The sequence below is a fragment of the Microchirus variegatus genome (assembly GCF_963457635.1).
Source record: "Microchirus variegatus genome assembly, chromosome: 22".
Classification (NCBI taxonomy): Eukaryota; Metazoa; Chordata; class Actinopteri; order Pleuronectiformes; family Soleidae; genus Microchirus; species Microchirus variegatus.
Window position 1 is genome coordinate 17116704 of NC_139823.1, and position 17789 is coordinate 17134492.

General features: G+C 43.1%; 1 protein-coding gene across 1 annotated transcript in view; it reads right to left on the reverse strand.

Moving 5' to 3' along the window:
- Positions 1-12216: 12216 nt before the first annotated feature.
- Positions 12217-17789, reverse strand: part of LOC310943103 (sodium/potassium-transporting ATPase subunit alpha-1) — a 29809-nt gene continuing 24236 nt past the window's right edge. The window contains exons 16-23 of the mRNA XM_083908617.1: positions 17576-17744; positions 17330-17484; positions 15837-15960; positions 14638-14783; positions 14420-14550; positions 14222-14323; positions 14040-14131; positions 12217-12611 (exon numbers count right to left, since the gene is read on the reverse strand). Coding sequence (XP_083764743.1) covers positions 12583-12611; positions 14040-14131; positions 14222-14323; positions 14420-14550; positions 14638-14783; positions 15837-15960; positions 17330-17484; positions 17576-17744 — 948 coding nt within the window. The 3' untranslated portion in view covers positions 12217-12582. The remainder of the gene's footprint in view (positions 12612-14039; positions 14132-14221; positions 14324-14419; positions 14551-14637; positions 14784-15836; positions 15961-17329; positions 17485-17575; positions 17745-17789) is intronic.

The following is a 17789-nucleotide window of genomic DNA, read 5'->3' on the forward strand; positions in this document are numbered from 1 at the left end:
GCTTTCTGAAATTCCCTAGAATCAGCAAAAAAAACAAAAACATTATTCACTAAGTGAAACTGTGTTTCCATCAGTTTTCAGTAAATCTGTTTCTCCAGGCCAGTAGGGGGCAGTACATAAATCTCTTTAATACTACGTTTCATTCCTGTTTGACTCATGTTAGGTTTATTATTAATTTTTGCACTATTATGCAACTGAAATGTCACAGCTGTTAAAAGTGTAACAGTGAACGCTAGAAGAATTCTGACCTGCCAACAGTTAAGCTAATGCTAACAGCAGCTTAGCTAACTGAATTGTTTTTTTTTTTTTAACTTATTTATGTATTTTCAACTTTAGCTGATGAAGTAAAAGAAACGACAACGCAACCGTGAACGCTAGAAGAATTCTGACCTGACAACAAGCTAAGCTAATGCTAACAGCAGCTTAGCCAACTGAATTGCTTTATTTTTAACACTTATTAATGTATTTTCAACTTTAGCTGATGAAGTAAAAGAAACAACAACATAACCATGAGCACTAGAAGGATTCTGACCTGACAACAAGCTAAGCTAATGTTAACAGCAGCTTAGCCAACTGAATTGCTTTATTTAACACTTATTTATGTATTTTCAACCTTAGCTGATGTTGTAAAAGAAACAACAACGTTGCAACAGTGAACACGAGAAGAATCCTGACCCAAGAAACAAGCTAATTTGATGCTAACAGCAGCTTTTGGTAGCAGAACACCGCTAGCTAGCTAGATTTGATCAACAATCAATGAATCGTCTTACGAGCAACATACACCTTGGTCTTTTAGCATTGGTCTTAAACCATCAGAACACAAATATTCATACGATTTCACATGAATGGTGGTTTTTATGTCTTTAAAAAGGGTGAATTTTAAGGCAGAAGTTGCTGATAACAGATTCACTGATCATATTGCCATGAGACAACATTTGATGAGTGGGTGTCAGATCCAGAACATGATCCAAAGATGAAGCGTTACAGAAAAAGAGAAGCGGCGTCGTCAGGAAAATGGGTCAAATCCGTCGTCTTGCAGCTAATTCCTCACATGGAGCTGCAGTCAAAGCTCTGCAGTAAACCAGAGAACATCTGCCTTCTGCTGCTTCTCTCTCCTCCATCATCATCCTCTCAGTGATTTTATGTTTCCTGTTACTTGTGATCTTTGATCCGTTATCTCCTTCGGCCGCGGGGCTGATATCAAGAAATGACACTCAAACCTTATTTCATTGGAGCTTCGTCCAGGCTCAAATGGCCAGTAAATCTTATTTCCCCCCGATCCCCGCTGGCCTCTAACCAAGTTTACCACGGCGACTACCAGGAACAACAACGCCCCCCAGAAAGCCACGCAACAACAACAACAACAGAACACCGACAACAATGGTCTTTAGCAGACGTGGGACTTCAAAAACCCGTTTAAAAAAAGGATAATAATTGTTCTTGAGAACCTGAGAAGATGTTTTATGACTTACTGACACAGTAGATCTCGCTCCAGAGATGCAGCCACGTCGATTTGGACCTAATTCCTGGAAAAACACAAGGTTTTGTAGATTAAATATCATTGTGCATCATTGAGGATAATAGTGTACAGTATGTGTTCAAACCAAGATAGAAAACTCTATTAAGGTGCACTAAATGAGCAATAACCACCAAAATAAAAGACAATAACTAAAGATAAACAGTATCTAAATACATACTAACAATATCTAGATTTCTATTGGGGGGGGCCACCTGGTGATGGGGGGGGGGGGGGGGGGCTTGGAGCGGCCCTGTGTATGTGTTAGATAAACACAGCTCAACAGAGGTAAGTGTTTGGGTTTAATAACCTGCATGTTTGCTGTTTTTGGTTTGTCCGTGTGTGTGTGTGTGTGTGTGTGTGTGTGTGTGTGTGTGTGTGTGTGTGTGTGTGTGTGTGTGTGTGTGTGTGTGTGATGATCAGAGAGAGAGAGAGTGACTTGGCCAGGCCACCGGAAAATGTCCGGGCCAGAGACGATGACGTTGCCAGAGCGGAGAACAAACTTCACTTCCTGAAAACCTATTCAACAACTTTGAACACACTCTCAGAAACAGTCCACACACACACACACACACACACACTTGATCTGAACGGTGTCACAAAGACAACAAAGACTTTGCTTTTATATAAGTTTACAACAAAGGAAAAAAAAAAAAAATCGCACTTTAACCATTAAAGTTGGACGTTTGGAAGATTTTCCATCATCCATCCATGATAGCAATAATATCACAATACATCACGATATCTGTCGAACAGAAGAAAACAAAGAGAGCACAAGGTCATAAAGTAACAGTTAAAAGTGTATATACCTTTGTAAAACCTTTGTAACAGTGAACGCTAGAAGAATTCTGACCCGACATCAAACTAACAAGCTAAGCTAATGCTAACAACAGCTTGGCTAACTGAATTGTTTTACTTTTAACAATTCTTTATGTATGTTCAACTTAAGATGATGAAGTAAAAGAAACAACAACAACATAACTGTGAACGCTAGAAGAATTCTGATCTGACAACAAGCTAAGCTAATGCTAACAGCTTAGCTAACTGAATAGCTTTATTTTTAACACTTATTTATGCATTTTCAACTTTAGCTGATGAAGTAAAAGAAACAACAACGTAACTGTGAACGCTAGAAGAATTCTGACCTGACAACAAGCTAAGCTAATGCTAACAGCAGCTTAGCCAACTGAACTGTTTTATTTTTAACAATTCTTTATGTATGTTCAACTTAAGATGAAGTAAAAGAAACAACAACGTAACTGTGAACGCTAGAATAATTCTGATCTGACAACAAGGTAAGCTAATGCTAACAGCTTAGCTAACTGAATTGCTATATTTTTAACACTAAGAACTCACTCAATATTGTGGTAGAAGTCATTAAAACAACCAGTAAAAGTGGCACAGACTGGGTTTTTATATGATGTTAAAGCTGCTGCTGTGGACTCTGTAGCGCCTCCCAGAGCTCAACGGCTCAAACTGGCTGCAGACGGGATTGGAACCATCTGCCCAACACTGTCCTCGCTGGGCCGAGTCAAAGGTTTTTTTGGGGGGTTTTACCAATTATTTTGTGTTTGACATCATTTTAGAAAGACGAGTTTTCTTACACCGAGGTCCCCGAGCTTCCCGAGAGCTGAGGATGTTCTGTGGTTTTTTCTGTGAAGCTTAACTGGAAATCCAAGACTGAGACTCGTAGGGATATGAAGACGCGCCAAGTACAGGAAACTGGCTTCTCTTTCCTCTTTCCTAAACACAGCTCTACACTTTCATTCTGCTCCAATTCAGTCAGTTTGGTGGTCATGAGCTTCTGCAAGCTGCTGTTGGCGACGGTCATTTAATCACCGTGTGTAAAAGTCTCAACGGGAAAAAGATGGAGGTTTGTGAGCCGGCAGCTGCAGTCGCCCGTGGATTAAAGACGTTCATGGACCTGATTCAGCAACGAGGGGAAACCCATCCACTCCAAAACAGACATACACACTCAAAGTAACACGAGGATAAGTGGCTCCGTCTTTGCTCCTGGACACATTTTCCGGATCATTGGGTCCATTTAGAAACGACGGCCTGTAGCTGGAGGTGAGGATGAAACCGGGAAACTCAGAAAAGTCTCTTTAACGTCTCTGGTTTCCGGTGGTAAATGTTTATCGTGACGTCAGGATATCACACATATATATATATATATATATATTAATTTGATTTAACTGTATTTTGCACATAGGTTGAACGAGTTTGGATGAATATCGTCTTACAGAAGAAACAAATTATGCAGAAAGCTGCACAATAAATCGATTTAAAATTCCGAATATGATTCAAAAATTGTGACAAACGATCATTTTTTGCCATAAAAAATATCCGAATCAAGTCTCAACGGACAAATCAAGGGAGATTTTGGGGCATAGTGAATTCCTGCAGCACTGCGCTACATCACCATATCACTGTTTGCTAATTGCACTGTGATTTAAAAAAGATGGTTCAGTCTTTTTGATTCTCCTCCAGAGAGAGTTCTGTATTCAACAGGACGCAGAACAGCTCATTAATTATTGACACTGCAGCAGACACAGTTACAGTCCACATCTCCCGACTCCCGACATCGCCTCGTTTTCCCCCATAATGCAACTGTCCGATACTGATCGTTCAAATGTCTTCCCCGTACTCTACAGCGTCGAGATAAGACTGCTCCTGAAGCGACAACAAAACCCAACGCGTTAGCCTGCAAATGCACGTCGGAGAGAGAGAGAGCGACGCGGCCTCGACAGCAGAGCGACGATAGCATCTTCAGGCCTGCGTCTTCTGCATCGAACGCGAGATGCATTCAAGGACGTCGTCACCAGACAGAGCAGAGCAGCAGCTTTGTGCTCGTTGACAGCATTTGTTCGGCTCGGTACACGAGAGGTAAAAAGGAAAAAAAAGAGGTTAAAGGTTCAAATCAACAATCGTGAGTCGCTGGAATAACAGACGATGTTCTGTTCAAGGACACATCACGTGTTTGTAACGTCTTTTTTTTTTTTTATCACCGAGCTGCAGTTGACGGGTAAATATGAAGAGAAAGAAGAAAAGAAAGTGAGCTCAAACCAAAGTTATGTCTTACTTAAAACTTAAATTCACACCATCAGAACAGAATGTAGATGGTGACTCTTCCTCGTCCACAGTGGAGTCCCCCAGGGCTCAACCCTGGGCCCTATTCTCTTTGCACTTTACCTCCTAATTTACCCTCGTTTAGCCTGTTTGTGTGTTTTTAAAACCCTTAAATTCACAAAAAAATCACTTAATCTTTCATTATGGTTTGTTACAACCTCTGAGACCAAGTTCTGCTCAAGTCATTAAAGGTGCAGTGCGTGAGTTTGAGAAGACGATGCATTAAAAACAATTCATGTGAGATTTGTCTTTTTTGCACAATACAAGAAAGAACAGTAACTTTTACTCTTTTACTCTACTACTACTACTTTACTGCTCTGTGATTCTAAAATAGCCGACATACTTTAACTTTTCAGTTTCTGGGTCTCGTTCTGCACCACGTGAAGGAAAAAAACTGACAGCTTTTACCCACAAGACTTTGCCTTTAATGAGCTCCCAGGACGCTCATGTTATATGTGGAGGATTCACTGAGGATATCAGGACAGGTGATGATAACATTGGTAAATCTGTGTGGACCCAAAAATCTGAGACACTCGCGATAATTCTGTAAAAACGTTTAAAAAGACGCAAATATTATTCGTCTCATATCTGCTGGGAATATCTCTCTATATCATGAGTCAGAATTCTGACTTTAATCTCAGAATTTAGGCACATTTTTGGTTTGTTTAAAAAAAAATTCCTTCATGTGGCCCTAATCCTCTTCCATACCTGAATTTAATCTCAGAATTAGGTTTTAAATCAGAGAATTCAGATTTTTTGTTTAGTTTCCCAAAAAAATTAAATAATTAACATTAAAATATATACATAAATAACATGTGGCACTAATCCTCTTCCATACATGACTTTAATCTCACTTTTTAGTTTTAGATTTCCCCCCAAAAAACACTAATAATTCACATTACAGGCTTTAATCCTCTTCCTTAATTCAGAATTCTGAGTTAAATGAACCTTTAATTTCTCGTCCTCGCTCACATTTTATGAAATAAACAGAAGCAAAATCTCACCTCGTGTTGCACCTTAGGTGTCATCATCATGATCATCGTCATCGTCGTCATCACATGGAAGGATCCATGAAAACAGGTCACTCAAAAAATCAATCAATAAATAAATAATCTTAGTCCAGTAAACGTTTGGTTGAAAAAAGACATTTCAGTCGACTAAAACCAGGATTAAAAAGACATAAAACGGTCGGATTAATCATCCAAACACTGAATAAAGTAACTTCTAAAATGTTTGTCCTTCACTCTAATTAAGAATCACCTGTGCTGAAAGTGGACCGTACCATTCTGTCCTCAGGAGGAGGAGGGTGCAGAAACATATGAGTCACATGTAATGATGTTATTAGTGTTCTTTTTTAATGTCATGTTTATTCTAATTGACTGATTGTTGGGGAACATTTTGAATTTGTTAGATTTTATTATTATTCTTGACTTATTTAAATAAGGTTAGAGGTGAATTAAGGATTAAGTATATTTATATTATCTATCTATATCTATCTTTATACGTATTAAAGCTTTTTATGAGTGTATGTTGCTAAGAAACAGGATATTTAAAAGCCTTTATGCATCATTTTATTGCTCATATGAACAAATTAAAGTTTAAAACGACTCTCGATCTTATTCTGTTGATAAAATAAAGAAATAATAATAAAATAAACAGATTATAAGAAGACATTAACAGTCCATTAACAGATAAAACAGAGAATATCTTCTGTGTGAATTAAGCTGCTGCTCGTGGGTCAGAGGTCAGGTGACTTTGACTTAATCACATTTAAGACTAATAACAGTATTTTGAATTCGTTCTGCTGCGTTTGGTTTGATTTAATTTGCCTGTTCTACCTTTTTTTGGGGTTAATTTAATTAGGATTTAATCTAATTTCCACCGTCTGAAAGGAAAAAGGAGGATTTATCTCCTGAGCTGAGAGGAGAGGCTGCAACATTATTATTGTGTTGTTGTTGTCGTTAACCAGAGGGAGAGACGACGACAGCAGATCCAGACTAAAATCATTCATCATTCAAACAAATAAACGCATCATTATCAAAATGTAAAAGGGATTCATTGAAATACAGCGTTCGTAATTCAGATTTTAAGTCAATTAACTGTCAATTAATGACGATATTTACCATTTACCACGCGTTCTAATTCAGATTTCTCCACTTTTTTATCTCCAAAAATACAAACGTGTCAAACAAGCAGAGGTCAGTGTTTCTCGCCAGCTTGTTCTTGCATTATTCATAGAGTCTGCACGAGTGTTGGCATCGCTGAGTCCTTTTGTTTAATTCATCACGGCCTCATTAATCATTCATCAGCCGACCGTCAGAGAGAGAGAGAGAGACAAATGGAACTGAGCGGCAAACAACGGCCGATAAAAGCTGCTGATGTTTCACCTCCGTGATGAAGCTGCTGACGGTCGCTAACGTGTGCTCCACGTAACCCAGAAGCAGGAGAGCTACTGCAAGTGAGCTAGTGCTGTGTCGGTCAGGAGTGATTCGTTCCAAAGTACGAATCATTTGAGTGAAAAAGAACTGACTGGGATCACTTCATGAACTGATTTGTTGCTCCTTCCTTAGTTCAGTCGAGCTCAGCAGCGAGCGTTTGACGGGCCCGGGGAAGCGGAACACGCCGCGTTCTGTGAACCGCTCGCGAAGTCGTTTCGCCGACGCCGTCGCTCGCTCGTGAATCTTCGGGGCAACGACGCCTGCCGACGTGCGCCCGAGCGGGGCGGGAGCGACTCGTAAGAAGAACTGTGTCCGCCGCGTTGCTGTGATTCGTTCGCGGATCATGAGTGAGTTGGTGACTGACGGGTCGAACGAATCACAGCAGCACGGAAGTGACTGAACTGGTGAACTGTGGCTGAGGACGTGAATCTCGCGAACGAACTGACACACAGAGAGCTGGTGAACTGTGGCTGAGGACGTGAATCTCGCGAACGAACTGACTCACAGAGAGCTGGTGAACTGCGGCCGAGGACGTGAATCTCGCAAACGAACTGACACACAGAGAGCTGGTGAACTGTGGCCGAGGACGTGAATCTCGTAAACGAACTGACTCACAGAGAGCTGGTGAACTGTGGCTGAGGACGTGAATCTCGCAAATTAACTGACTCACAGAGAGCTGGTGAACTGTGGCTGAGGATGTGAATCTCGCGAACGAACTGACTCACAGAGAGCTGGTGAACTGTGGCCGAGGACGTGAATCTCGTAAACGAACTGACTCACAGAGAGCTGGTGAACTGTGGCTGAGGACGTGAATCTCGCGAACAAACTGACACACAGAGAGCTGGTGAACTGTGGCTGAGGACGTGAATCTCGCGAAAGAACTGACTCACAGAGAGCTGGTGAACTGCGGCTGAGGACGTGAATCTCGCGAACGAACTGACTCACAGAGAGCTGGTGAACTGTGGCTGAGGACGTGAATCTCGCGAACGAACTGACACACAGAGAGCTGGTGAACTGTGGCTGAGGACGTGAATCTCGTGAATGAACTGACACACAGAGAGCTGTAGAACTGTGGCTGAGGACGAGGACGTGAATCTCGCGAACGAACTGACACAGAGAGCGTGTGAACTGTGGCTGAGGACGTGAATCTCGCGAACGAACTGACTCACAGAGAGCTGGTGAACTGTGGCCGAGGACGTGAATCTCGCGAAAGAACTGACTCACAGAGAGCTGGTGAACTGCGGCTGAGGACGTGAATCTCGCGAACGAACTGACTCACAGAGAGCTGGTGAACTGTGGCTGAGGACGTGAATCTCGCGAACGAGCTGACACACAGAGAGCTGGTGAACTGTGGCTGAGGACGTGAATCTCGTGAACGAACTGACTCGCAGAGAACTATAGAACTGTGGCTGAGGACGTGAATCTCGCGAACGAACTGACTCACTAAGAGCTGGTGAACTGTGGCTGAGGACGTGAATCTCGCGAACGAACTGACTCACAGAGAGCTGGTGAACTGTGGCTGAGGACGTGAATCTCGCAAATTAACTGACTCACAGAGAGCTGGTGAACTGTGGCTGAGGACATGAATCTCGCGAACGAACTGACTCACAGAGAGCTGGTGAACTGTGGCTGAGGACGTGAATCTCGTGAACGAACTGACTCACAGAGAGCTTTTGAACTGTGGCTGAGGACGTGAATCTCGCAAATGAACTGACTCACAGAGAGCTGGTGAACTGTGGCTGAGGACGTGAATCTTGCGAACAAACTGACACACAGAGAGCTGGTGAACTGTGGCTGAGGACGTGAATCTCGCGAAAGAACTGACTCACAGAGAGCTGGTGAACTGCGGCTGAGGACGTGAATCTCGCGAACGAACTGACTCACAGAGAGCTGGTGAACTGTGGCTGAGGACGTGAATCTCGCGAACGAACTGACTCACAGAGAGCTGGTGAACTGCGGCTGAGGACGTGAATCTCACGAACGAACTGACACACAGAGAACTGTTACCTCCTACTGCTTTGTTTTAAGAAGTCCCGTTCCATTTTTTTATGTCGATGACTTGCAACAGAGTCGGCCCACAGCACAAGCCAACCTTCTTAAGGCCCCGTGACCACCAGGGCGCCCCCTAGAGCATTTAATTGACTTGATTTTGAATTTTATTGCATAGTTTTCACATAAAAGTTCCATCTCATTATGTCTTTTTTAGGCATTTGTGTATCTTATATGTCCATTTGCACTTATTTATGAATTAAATAGCAAATAAAACCGTGTTTGGACCCAGTCGGACCCTGAACGCCTCATCCTCTGGATCTGGGTCCCCACTCCTATTCTGGCTTTTCTCCACCGGCTTCCCGACTGAATTTTTAGGATCAATTTTTTGAAAGTTGACTCTTTGTTTTTAAAGTCCTTGAACGGGGGGATCGGCACCACGGAGCATCTCAGACCTCTTTAGAGTGGAATTCTCCTCTCTGGGGCACTGAGGTCTGACTGCAGATCAGCTTCTCCTGAGGAGACCGAACGTTGTCACTGTCGTTTTTATGTCTTTTATTGTATTTTAGTCTTCTGTGTGCAGCGCTTTGGCAACCGTGTGTCTTTAAAATGTGTTATATTAATAAGTGGATGGGATAATCTGCCTTTAATCTGGGGTATCTGCTCATTTCCTATGGGATTTTTTTGTTGTTGCCAAATTTACTCCACATTTTTTTAAAGTGCATGTGAAACAAAAAAACTATTATATATCGTTGCTTTTATCGATATATATATATATATCATTGAGGAGGATTGATGTTGCATGTCAGGTGTCAGACCTGGTCCTATAAAGCAGAGATGTACTAATGTGTGTGTGTGGGAGGACACAGATAACACACACACATAGATAGAGCAGCTGCTGCAGTGAAGCTCCAGCTTGAAGCATAAAAGGATCCTGGATTAAGATCCCACTCGCTCGGTGTAAACTAACAACACCCACTTATGCACAGAGGATGTAAATAAGTGAGAAAAAGCTGCTGCTGCCTCAGTGCAGGTCATGTGAGGTTATAGGAATCAGCCGTCGTCACGCGTTAACGACTGATATTCAAGCTGCTTCTGAGCGGCGCACACGCCACGTTTCTGCTTTTATTTCGGTCTCAGAAGCGTCAGAAATGATAAATAAGAATCAGTTCTCTATAATTAAGACGATAAGGTTAGAAGACAGTTGTCAGCGCTGTGTTTTTAAGCAAAGAACGACCGTCCTTTTGTTGATTAATAGATAAAAAATAGTGAATATTTTAAAGGGAAAACCCTCGTTAAGGAGTTCATGTGCAGCATCTTGAATGTGATTGTGTTTCATTTGGAGTAAGGACAGACGCTCTTGCCTTTTTCTAATCTAATTTCCACCGTCTCAAAAGGAAAGAGCCGGGTTTATCGTCCGACCACGAGACTGTTGTTCATCAGCGAGTGCGTCGTTAACATCGAGCCCCAGATTAATGACTCGTCTCAGCTTCAGATTAGGGCTGGGGGGCGATTCATCGATTTTAAGTGGAAATCGGATTTATTTGTTCGGACAATGTTGAAAAAACTGCACTCTCTACGTCAGGGGTGTCAAACTCATTTTTGTTCAGGGTCCCACATACAGCACAATTTGATCTCAAGTGGGCCGGACCAGTGAAATAATAGCATAATAATCTGTGAACAACAAGAACTTTATGAATAATTTTGTGATAATAAGTATCTTTTTACGAAACATGACATTTCCTTCCTGAGGACGTGAATCTCACAAACAAACTGACACACAGAGAGCTGGTGAACTGTGGCTGAGGACGTGAATCTCGCGAACGAACTGACACACAGAGAGCTGGTGAACTGTGGCTGAGGACGGGAATCTCGCTAACGAACTGATACAGAGAGCTGGTGAACTGTGGCTGAGGACGTGAATCTCGCGAACGAACCGACACACAGAGAACTGTAGAACTGCGGCTGAGGACGTGAATCTCGCGAACGAACTGACTCACAGAACTGTAGAACTGTGGCTGAGGACGTGAATCTCGCGAACAAACTGACACAGAGAGCTGGTGAACTGTGGCCGAGGACGTGAATCTTGCGAACGAACTGACACAGAGAGCTGGTGAACTGTGGCCGAGGACGTGAATCTCGCGAACGAACTGACACAGAACTGGTGAACTGTTGCAGAGGACGTGAATCTCGCGAATGAACTGACACACAGAGAGCTGGTGAACTGTGGCTGAGGACGTGAATCTCGCGAACGAACTGCCTCACAGAGAGCTGGTGAACTGCGGCTGAGGACGTGAATCTGGCGAACGAACTGACACACAGAGAGCTGTAGAACTGCGGCTGAGGACGTGAATCTCGCGAACGAATTGACACAGAACTGTAGAACTGCGGCTGAGGACGTGAATCTCGCGAACGAATTGACACAGAACTGTAGAACTGTGGCTGAGGACTTGAATCTCGTGAACGAACTGACACACAGAGAACTGTGGCCGAGGACGTGAATCTCGCGAACGAACTGACACACAGAGAACTGTAGAACTTTGGCTGAGGACGTGAATCTCGCGAACGAACTGACACAGAGAGCTGGTGAACTGTGGCTGAGGACGTGAATCTCGCGAATGAACTGACAGAACTGTGGCTGAGGACGTGAATCTCGCGAACGAACTGACACAGAACCGGTGAACTGTAGCTGAGGACGTGAATCTCACGAACAAACTGACACACAGAGAGCTGGTGAACTGTGGCTGACGACGTGAATCTCGCGAACAAACTGACTCACAGAGAGCTGTAGAGCTGTGGCTGAGGACGTGAATCTTGGAATGAACTGACACAGAGAACTATAGAACTGTGGCTGAGGACGTGAATCTCTCGAACGAACTGAGCGATTAATCGATTTTAAATTGAAATCGGATTTATTTGTTTGGACAATGTTGAAAAAACTGCACTCCTGTGGGCCGGATTGGACCCTCTGGTGGGCCAGTTCTGGCCCCCGAGCCGTACATTTGACACCCCTGCTCTATGTGCTTCATTTGCACATACGTAGTACCTCATATGAATAATTATTTTGTATTAGTAGTTAAAAAAACACACACACAGGACGCGTCTGTGGGACCTGACTCGAGCGCATTTTTATTGAGTGTTCATAACTGTTAAAAACATGTATAAAATTGGTCCTGTTTCAGAAACAAGGCACGCATAGTCATGTCATTGTTCAGTGTTCATGTCATTATTAGCATTATCATCATCATCATCATCATCAGCACATTCCATCTCAGTATGTCGTCTACGAGTAGTAATCAAGCATTCCCTAAATATAAAAACAACGTTCCCAATTTGATGAATTTTTTCTTCTTTTTCTTCCACAAGAGGTTAAATTTTTTTACTTTTTTTTTCCGAGCAGCAAGACAATATTCATGCAAAGACGGGAGTGGAACGAGGAGAAGATGCGGAGGTGAGGAGTGGACTGACGACGGGCTGACGGGCGGGCGGGCGGTGGGGGGGGCGGAGTCTTTAATAGTAGGTCTCGCGTTCCACCCAACCTGGACACACGGGGAGGAAAAACAAACGCACACATGGTTAGAAGAAGCAACTCCGATGAAGGCTTTGAACTTTATGTAAATCTGGAGTTTAAAAACGTTTTTTTGTTGTTGCAAAACTATCAGACCCGACTGAGGGAGCGTTTGTGTGTATACACTGGAAGCGCAGGGGCGGGTGGAGCCAAAGAACTGGTAGAATTAACTGTTAACGATTACTTGATTTATCGATTACGAAATGAACGGTCAACTATTTTGAAGCTTTCTTTCATGATTAAAACAACATTTTTGATTGTTTTAGCTTCTTAAATGAATATTTTCTTTGTTTCTTTGCTCCACATAACAAAGAAATCATTAAAACTGAATCATGGACAAAACAAAGACATTCGAGATCGTCATTTCCACGTTTGACAAACTCTGATCAATAAATCCAGAATGCAATCGACAGATTAAGCGATGATGAAAATCCTTAGCTGCAGTCGGCTCGCTTTACTAGCGCAATATTGCAGTTGCCTCTGACAATACATGTGAATATACATAGACTCATTTGACAGGAGTTTAAAAAGTGTTTTTTTTGCTATTGCAAAACTATCAGACCTGACAGAGGGAGCGTTTGTGCGTATACACCTTAAGCGCGGGGGCGGGTGGAGCCAAATAACTGGTAGACTTAGCTGCGTTTTCATGATTAAAACAAGATTTCCGATTGTTTTAGCTTCCTAAATGTGAATATTTTCTAACGCACATTAACGCATGACGCGTTTCCATGGCGACTGACGGGAAAAAGACACGCGTGACATGTCGCGGCACCGGAGTCCAGGCACCGTTTGCCATTTAGTTAGCGGTTAGCTGCGTTAGCTACGTGAGCTCCTTTAACGCTATTAGCTGCGTTAGCTCCTTTAGCACCGTTAGTGCGGCTACAGGCACGATGAATCAATTAATCGATTACTAAACAAATCGTACACTAATTTGAAGCTTTTTTTCATGATTAAAACAAGATTTCTGATTGTTTTAGCTTCTTAAATGTGAATATTTTCTTTGTTTCTCTGCTCCACATCACAAAGAAATCCTTCAAACTGAATAATTTTGATTTGCGGACAAAAACAAAGACATTCGAGAACATCGTCATTTCCAGGTTTGACAACTCTGATCGATAAATCCAGAAAATAATCGTTAGATGCAGCTCTGTTGCTCGCTTTACTAGCGCAATGTTGCCGTTGCCCCTGTAGACAATACACGTATATTCACACAGAATCATTTGACACTTGCTTTAAAAGGTTACGCACTCAATTTCTTTTAAAAATAGGAAGTGATTTAACTGAATTGAAAGTGTCAGATCCACAGAGCAGCTGAGAGGAACGTGAAGAAAACAACAAGAGTACAGAGGGAGGGGGATGAGCAGCAAGAGATAATAAAAGCCTGGGTTTCGGAGCTCACCTCCTGGGCTGCGTCTGAGGATCAGCTTACGGATTTCATCATAGATAAAGATGAGCAGGGAGTAAGGGAAGGCGCAGAACCACCAGTTGGGCCTGGAAAACACCAAGGAAAAAAGGTCATGAGACGCGATCCTGAGACTTTCTGGTCGATTCTGAGGCGACTTTATCTGTGTTTTCACTCACTTGAGTGGGTACATTCTGAGGGCCACGTCCATGCCGGGGCAGTAGGAGAGGAAGGCGGCCAGAGCCGTCTCCTCAAACAGTCCAAAGATCAGGATCTTGTTCCTGAAACACACATGGGGATCATTTCATTTCAGACTCTGGGGCCATAAAATATGAGGCTAGATTTGAATGATTTTTATCAGCTTTTTTTCCCCTCACTTCATGCCCTGTTGGAAGACAGAGTTCCTCCTGGTCTTGCAGATGATCAGATCGGCCCACTGCACGATGACGATGCTGACGAAGAACGCCGTGTGGCAGGTGAACTCCACGATCTTCCTCTGCTCGTAAGTCTGACAAAGACAAAAGGTTTCTTTAATATCGCGATATCGATGGCCAGATTACAAGCTTTACAAACTTCCACGGCAGAGATTACTGACCCACTGCTGCCCGTAGCTGTCCTCCAGATCGTTGACGTATTTGTTATCCCAGTTGACTCGGATGCCCAGCAGCGTGGACGGCAGGAAGCCGTTTTCGGCCAGAATCACAAAGTAGGTGAAGAACCCTGCCAGAGCCTGGATCATACCTGCAGGAGAGACCCGGAACTTCAGGGCTCGTCTTGACAAAAACAATTATTCATTCTTCTTCTGAGGATTTGAGATTAAACCTAGGCCAATATTTTTCACCTAATCATGTAGGGGTTATGTTCGTTGACTTATTCGGGGCGGGTCAATTATTTTAAGTGTGACGTTTCGAGTCGATCGGTCGCTGTCCGGCAGTGTTACAGGCCACTTCCTGTTTTGTGGAGGATGCTCGGAAATTCCGATGTTTGCCATGGCCACGCCCCTTTTGAATCTACAAGCATTTTTGACATCTTTACATGCGTCTAGTACAAATTGCCACTTTTAAAATTTTTTTTGCTTAATTGCTCAGACGAGGTTGTTCAATTACGAAAAAAAGCAAAAATCGCCAAAGATGGACACCAAATTAAAAATAGCAGACTTCCTGTTGAGTTGAGGCCATGGTCCCAATAGACTTTTTTGTTCGCCTTGGGCTGCGACACGTTTCCACCAAGTTTCGTGAAATTTGGTGCATCTTTAGTTTCTGCTTTGTGGTACATGGTTGCACCGACTGACCATTTTGCACCATTTCTCTTCTTTCTCTTTGAAATTAAAATGAATTGAGAAAGTGAAAGCAAATCTGATTTTGAGATTAAAACCATTAAATCACTGCCTCAGTAACTGAGTTTATAAATAAATAATGAGAATAAACATTCATTCATTTTACAAGATTAATAAACCAAATATGGCTATTTTTGAACACTTAACGGGAGAATGAGCAAATAAACACAGGTAAGAAGCCCAAAGATCTCATATCTTTGCAGTGTAAATGTAGGTTTCTATCAATTTAAATGTAGAAATTAAAATCTAACAAACAAATACTGCATTTTTGGGAGTTCAGCGTGGTTACAGACCTATTCTTGACTTCATTAGTGAAGTGTGACAAAGCAAAGACCAGAGGCATCATCACACTCTATCAGTATCAGACTATTTCTGGTACACGTCACTCTCGTGCTCATCGTGGACCACATTGAAAGCTGCCTTTTTTCACAGTATAAAGAAAATCAGAAGAGGTTTACCGATCTGTCCGTAGGCGATGCTGATGAGCCTCTCGTTCACCAGTTTGTCCGTCTTGGGGTTTCGGGGCTGTCGCTTCATGATGTCGCTCTCGGCCGCTTCGTAAGCCAAGGAGATGGCAGGAACCTGGGAGACGCAACGCGACATGAATCGGTGAACAAAGAACCACACAATTGTCTCCCCGTGTGAAGGTTCGAGCAGATCGGTCAACGTACGGCAAGGTAGCATGTTTCGTGGGCGAAATGGCGGCTAAAATTCAAAATGGCCGACTTCCTGTTGGGTCAATTTTATGTTCGTAGACGTATTCGGGGCGGGTCGATTCTTTTGCGTGTGACGTTTCGAGCCGATCGGTCGCTGTACGGCAAAGTAACAGGCCACTTCCTGTTTTGTGGAGGATGCTCGGAAATTCCGATGTTTGCCTTGGCCACGCCCCTTTTGAATCTACAATAATTTTTGACATCTTTTCATGTGTCTAGTACGAATTGCCACTTTTAAAAAAAATGTTGCTTACGATTAAAGTGCTCAGACGAGTTCGTTCATTTACGAAAATCGCAAAATCGACCAAGATGGACACCAAATTGAAAATGGCTAACTTCCTGTTGGGTCAATTTTATCTTCGAAGACTTATTCAGGGTGGGTCAATTCTTTTGCGTGTGACGTTTCGAGGCGATCGGTCGCTATACGGCAAAGTTATAGGCCACTTCCTGTTTTGTGGAGGAAGCTCGGAAATTAAGATGTTTGCCGTGGCCACGCCCCTTTTGAATCTACAAGAATTTCTGACATCTTTTCATGAGTCTAGTTTAAATTGTCACTTTTTCAAAAAATGTTGCTTGCGATTAAAGTGCTCAGACGAGTTCGTTCATTTACGGAAAGCACAAAATCGACCAAGATGGACACCAAATTGAAAATGGCTAACTTCCTGTTGGGTCAATTTTATCTTCGAAGACTTATTCGGGGCGGGTCAATTCTTTTGCGAGCCGATTGGTCGCTGTACGGCAAAGTTACAGGCCACTTCCTGTTTTGTGGAGAATGCTCGGAAATTCCGATGTTTGCCGTGGCCACGCCCCTTTTGAATCTGCAAGACCTTTTGACAGCCTTTCACCTTTTCATGTGTCTAGTACAAATTGCCCCTTTTTTTGTTTAATGTTGCTTACGATTAAAGCGCTCGATTACGAAAAAACGCAAAAATTGCCAAAGATGGACACCAAATTAAAAATAGCCAACTTCCTGTTGAGTTGAGGCCATGGTCCCAATAGACTTTTTTGTTTGTCTTGGGCTGCGACACGTTTCCACCAAGTTTCGTGAAATTTGGTGCATCTTAGTTTCGGCTTTGTGGTGCCGGGTTGCACCGACTGACCATTTTGCACCATTTCTCTTATTTTATAAGTGCCATTTTAAAGTAAGAGTTAGTACCTGGAAAATGCGATCTTTGGGGTTGAAAAAATCCCAGAATTCCAAGAACATGGAAAAAAAAAAGAAGACGTATAACGCTCACCATGTCAGTTCCCAGGTCGATACAGAGGATGGTGACGGTTCCCAGCGGCAGAGGGATGTTGGCGATGATGAAGAGGAGGAAGGGCGTGATCTCGGGGATGTTGCTGGTCAGAGTGTAGGCGATGGACTTCTTCAAGTTGTCGAAGATCAGGCGACCTGACGAGAAAAGACGCAAAAGATGATTTTTGACGATTTTAACATAACGAATGATAAAAACGGCCTCGTATGCTCGTATGTATCTTCTTACCTTCTTCAACGCCGGTGACGATGGAGGCAAAGTTGTCGTCCAGCAGGATCATGTCAGCTGCCTGTTTGGAGACGTCGGATCCGGCGATGCCCATGGCGACGCCGATGTCGGCCTTCTTCAGAGCGGGAGAGTCGTTGACGCCGTCGCCCGTCACGGCCACGATGGCGCCCTGCAGAGAGAGAGACAAAAGGAGGAGGATGAGGACGAGATGGCG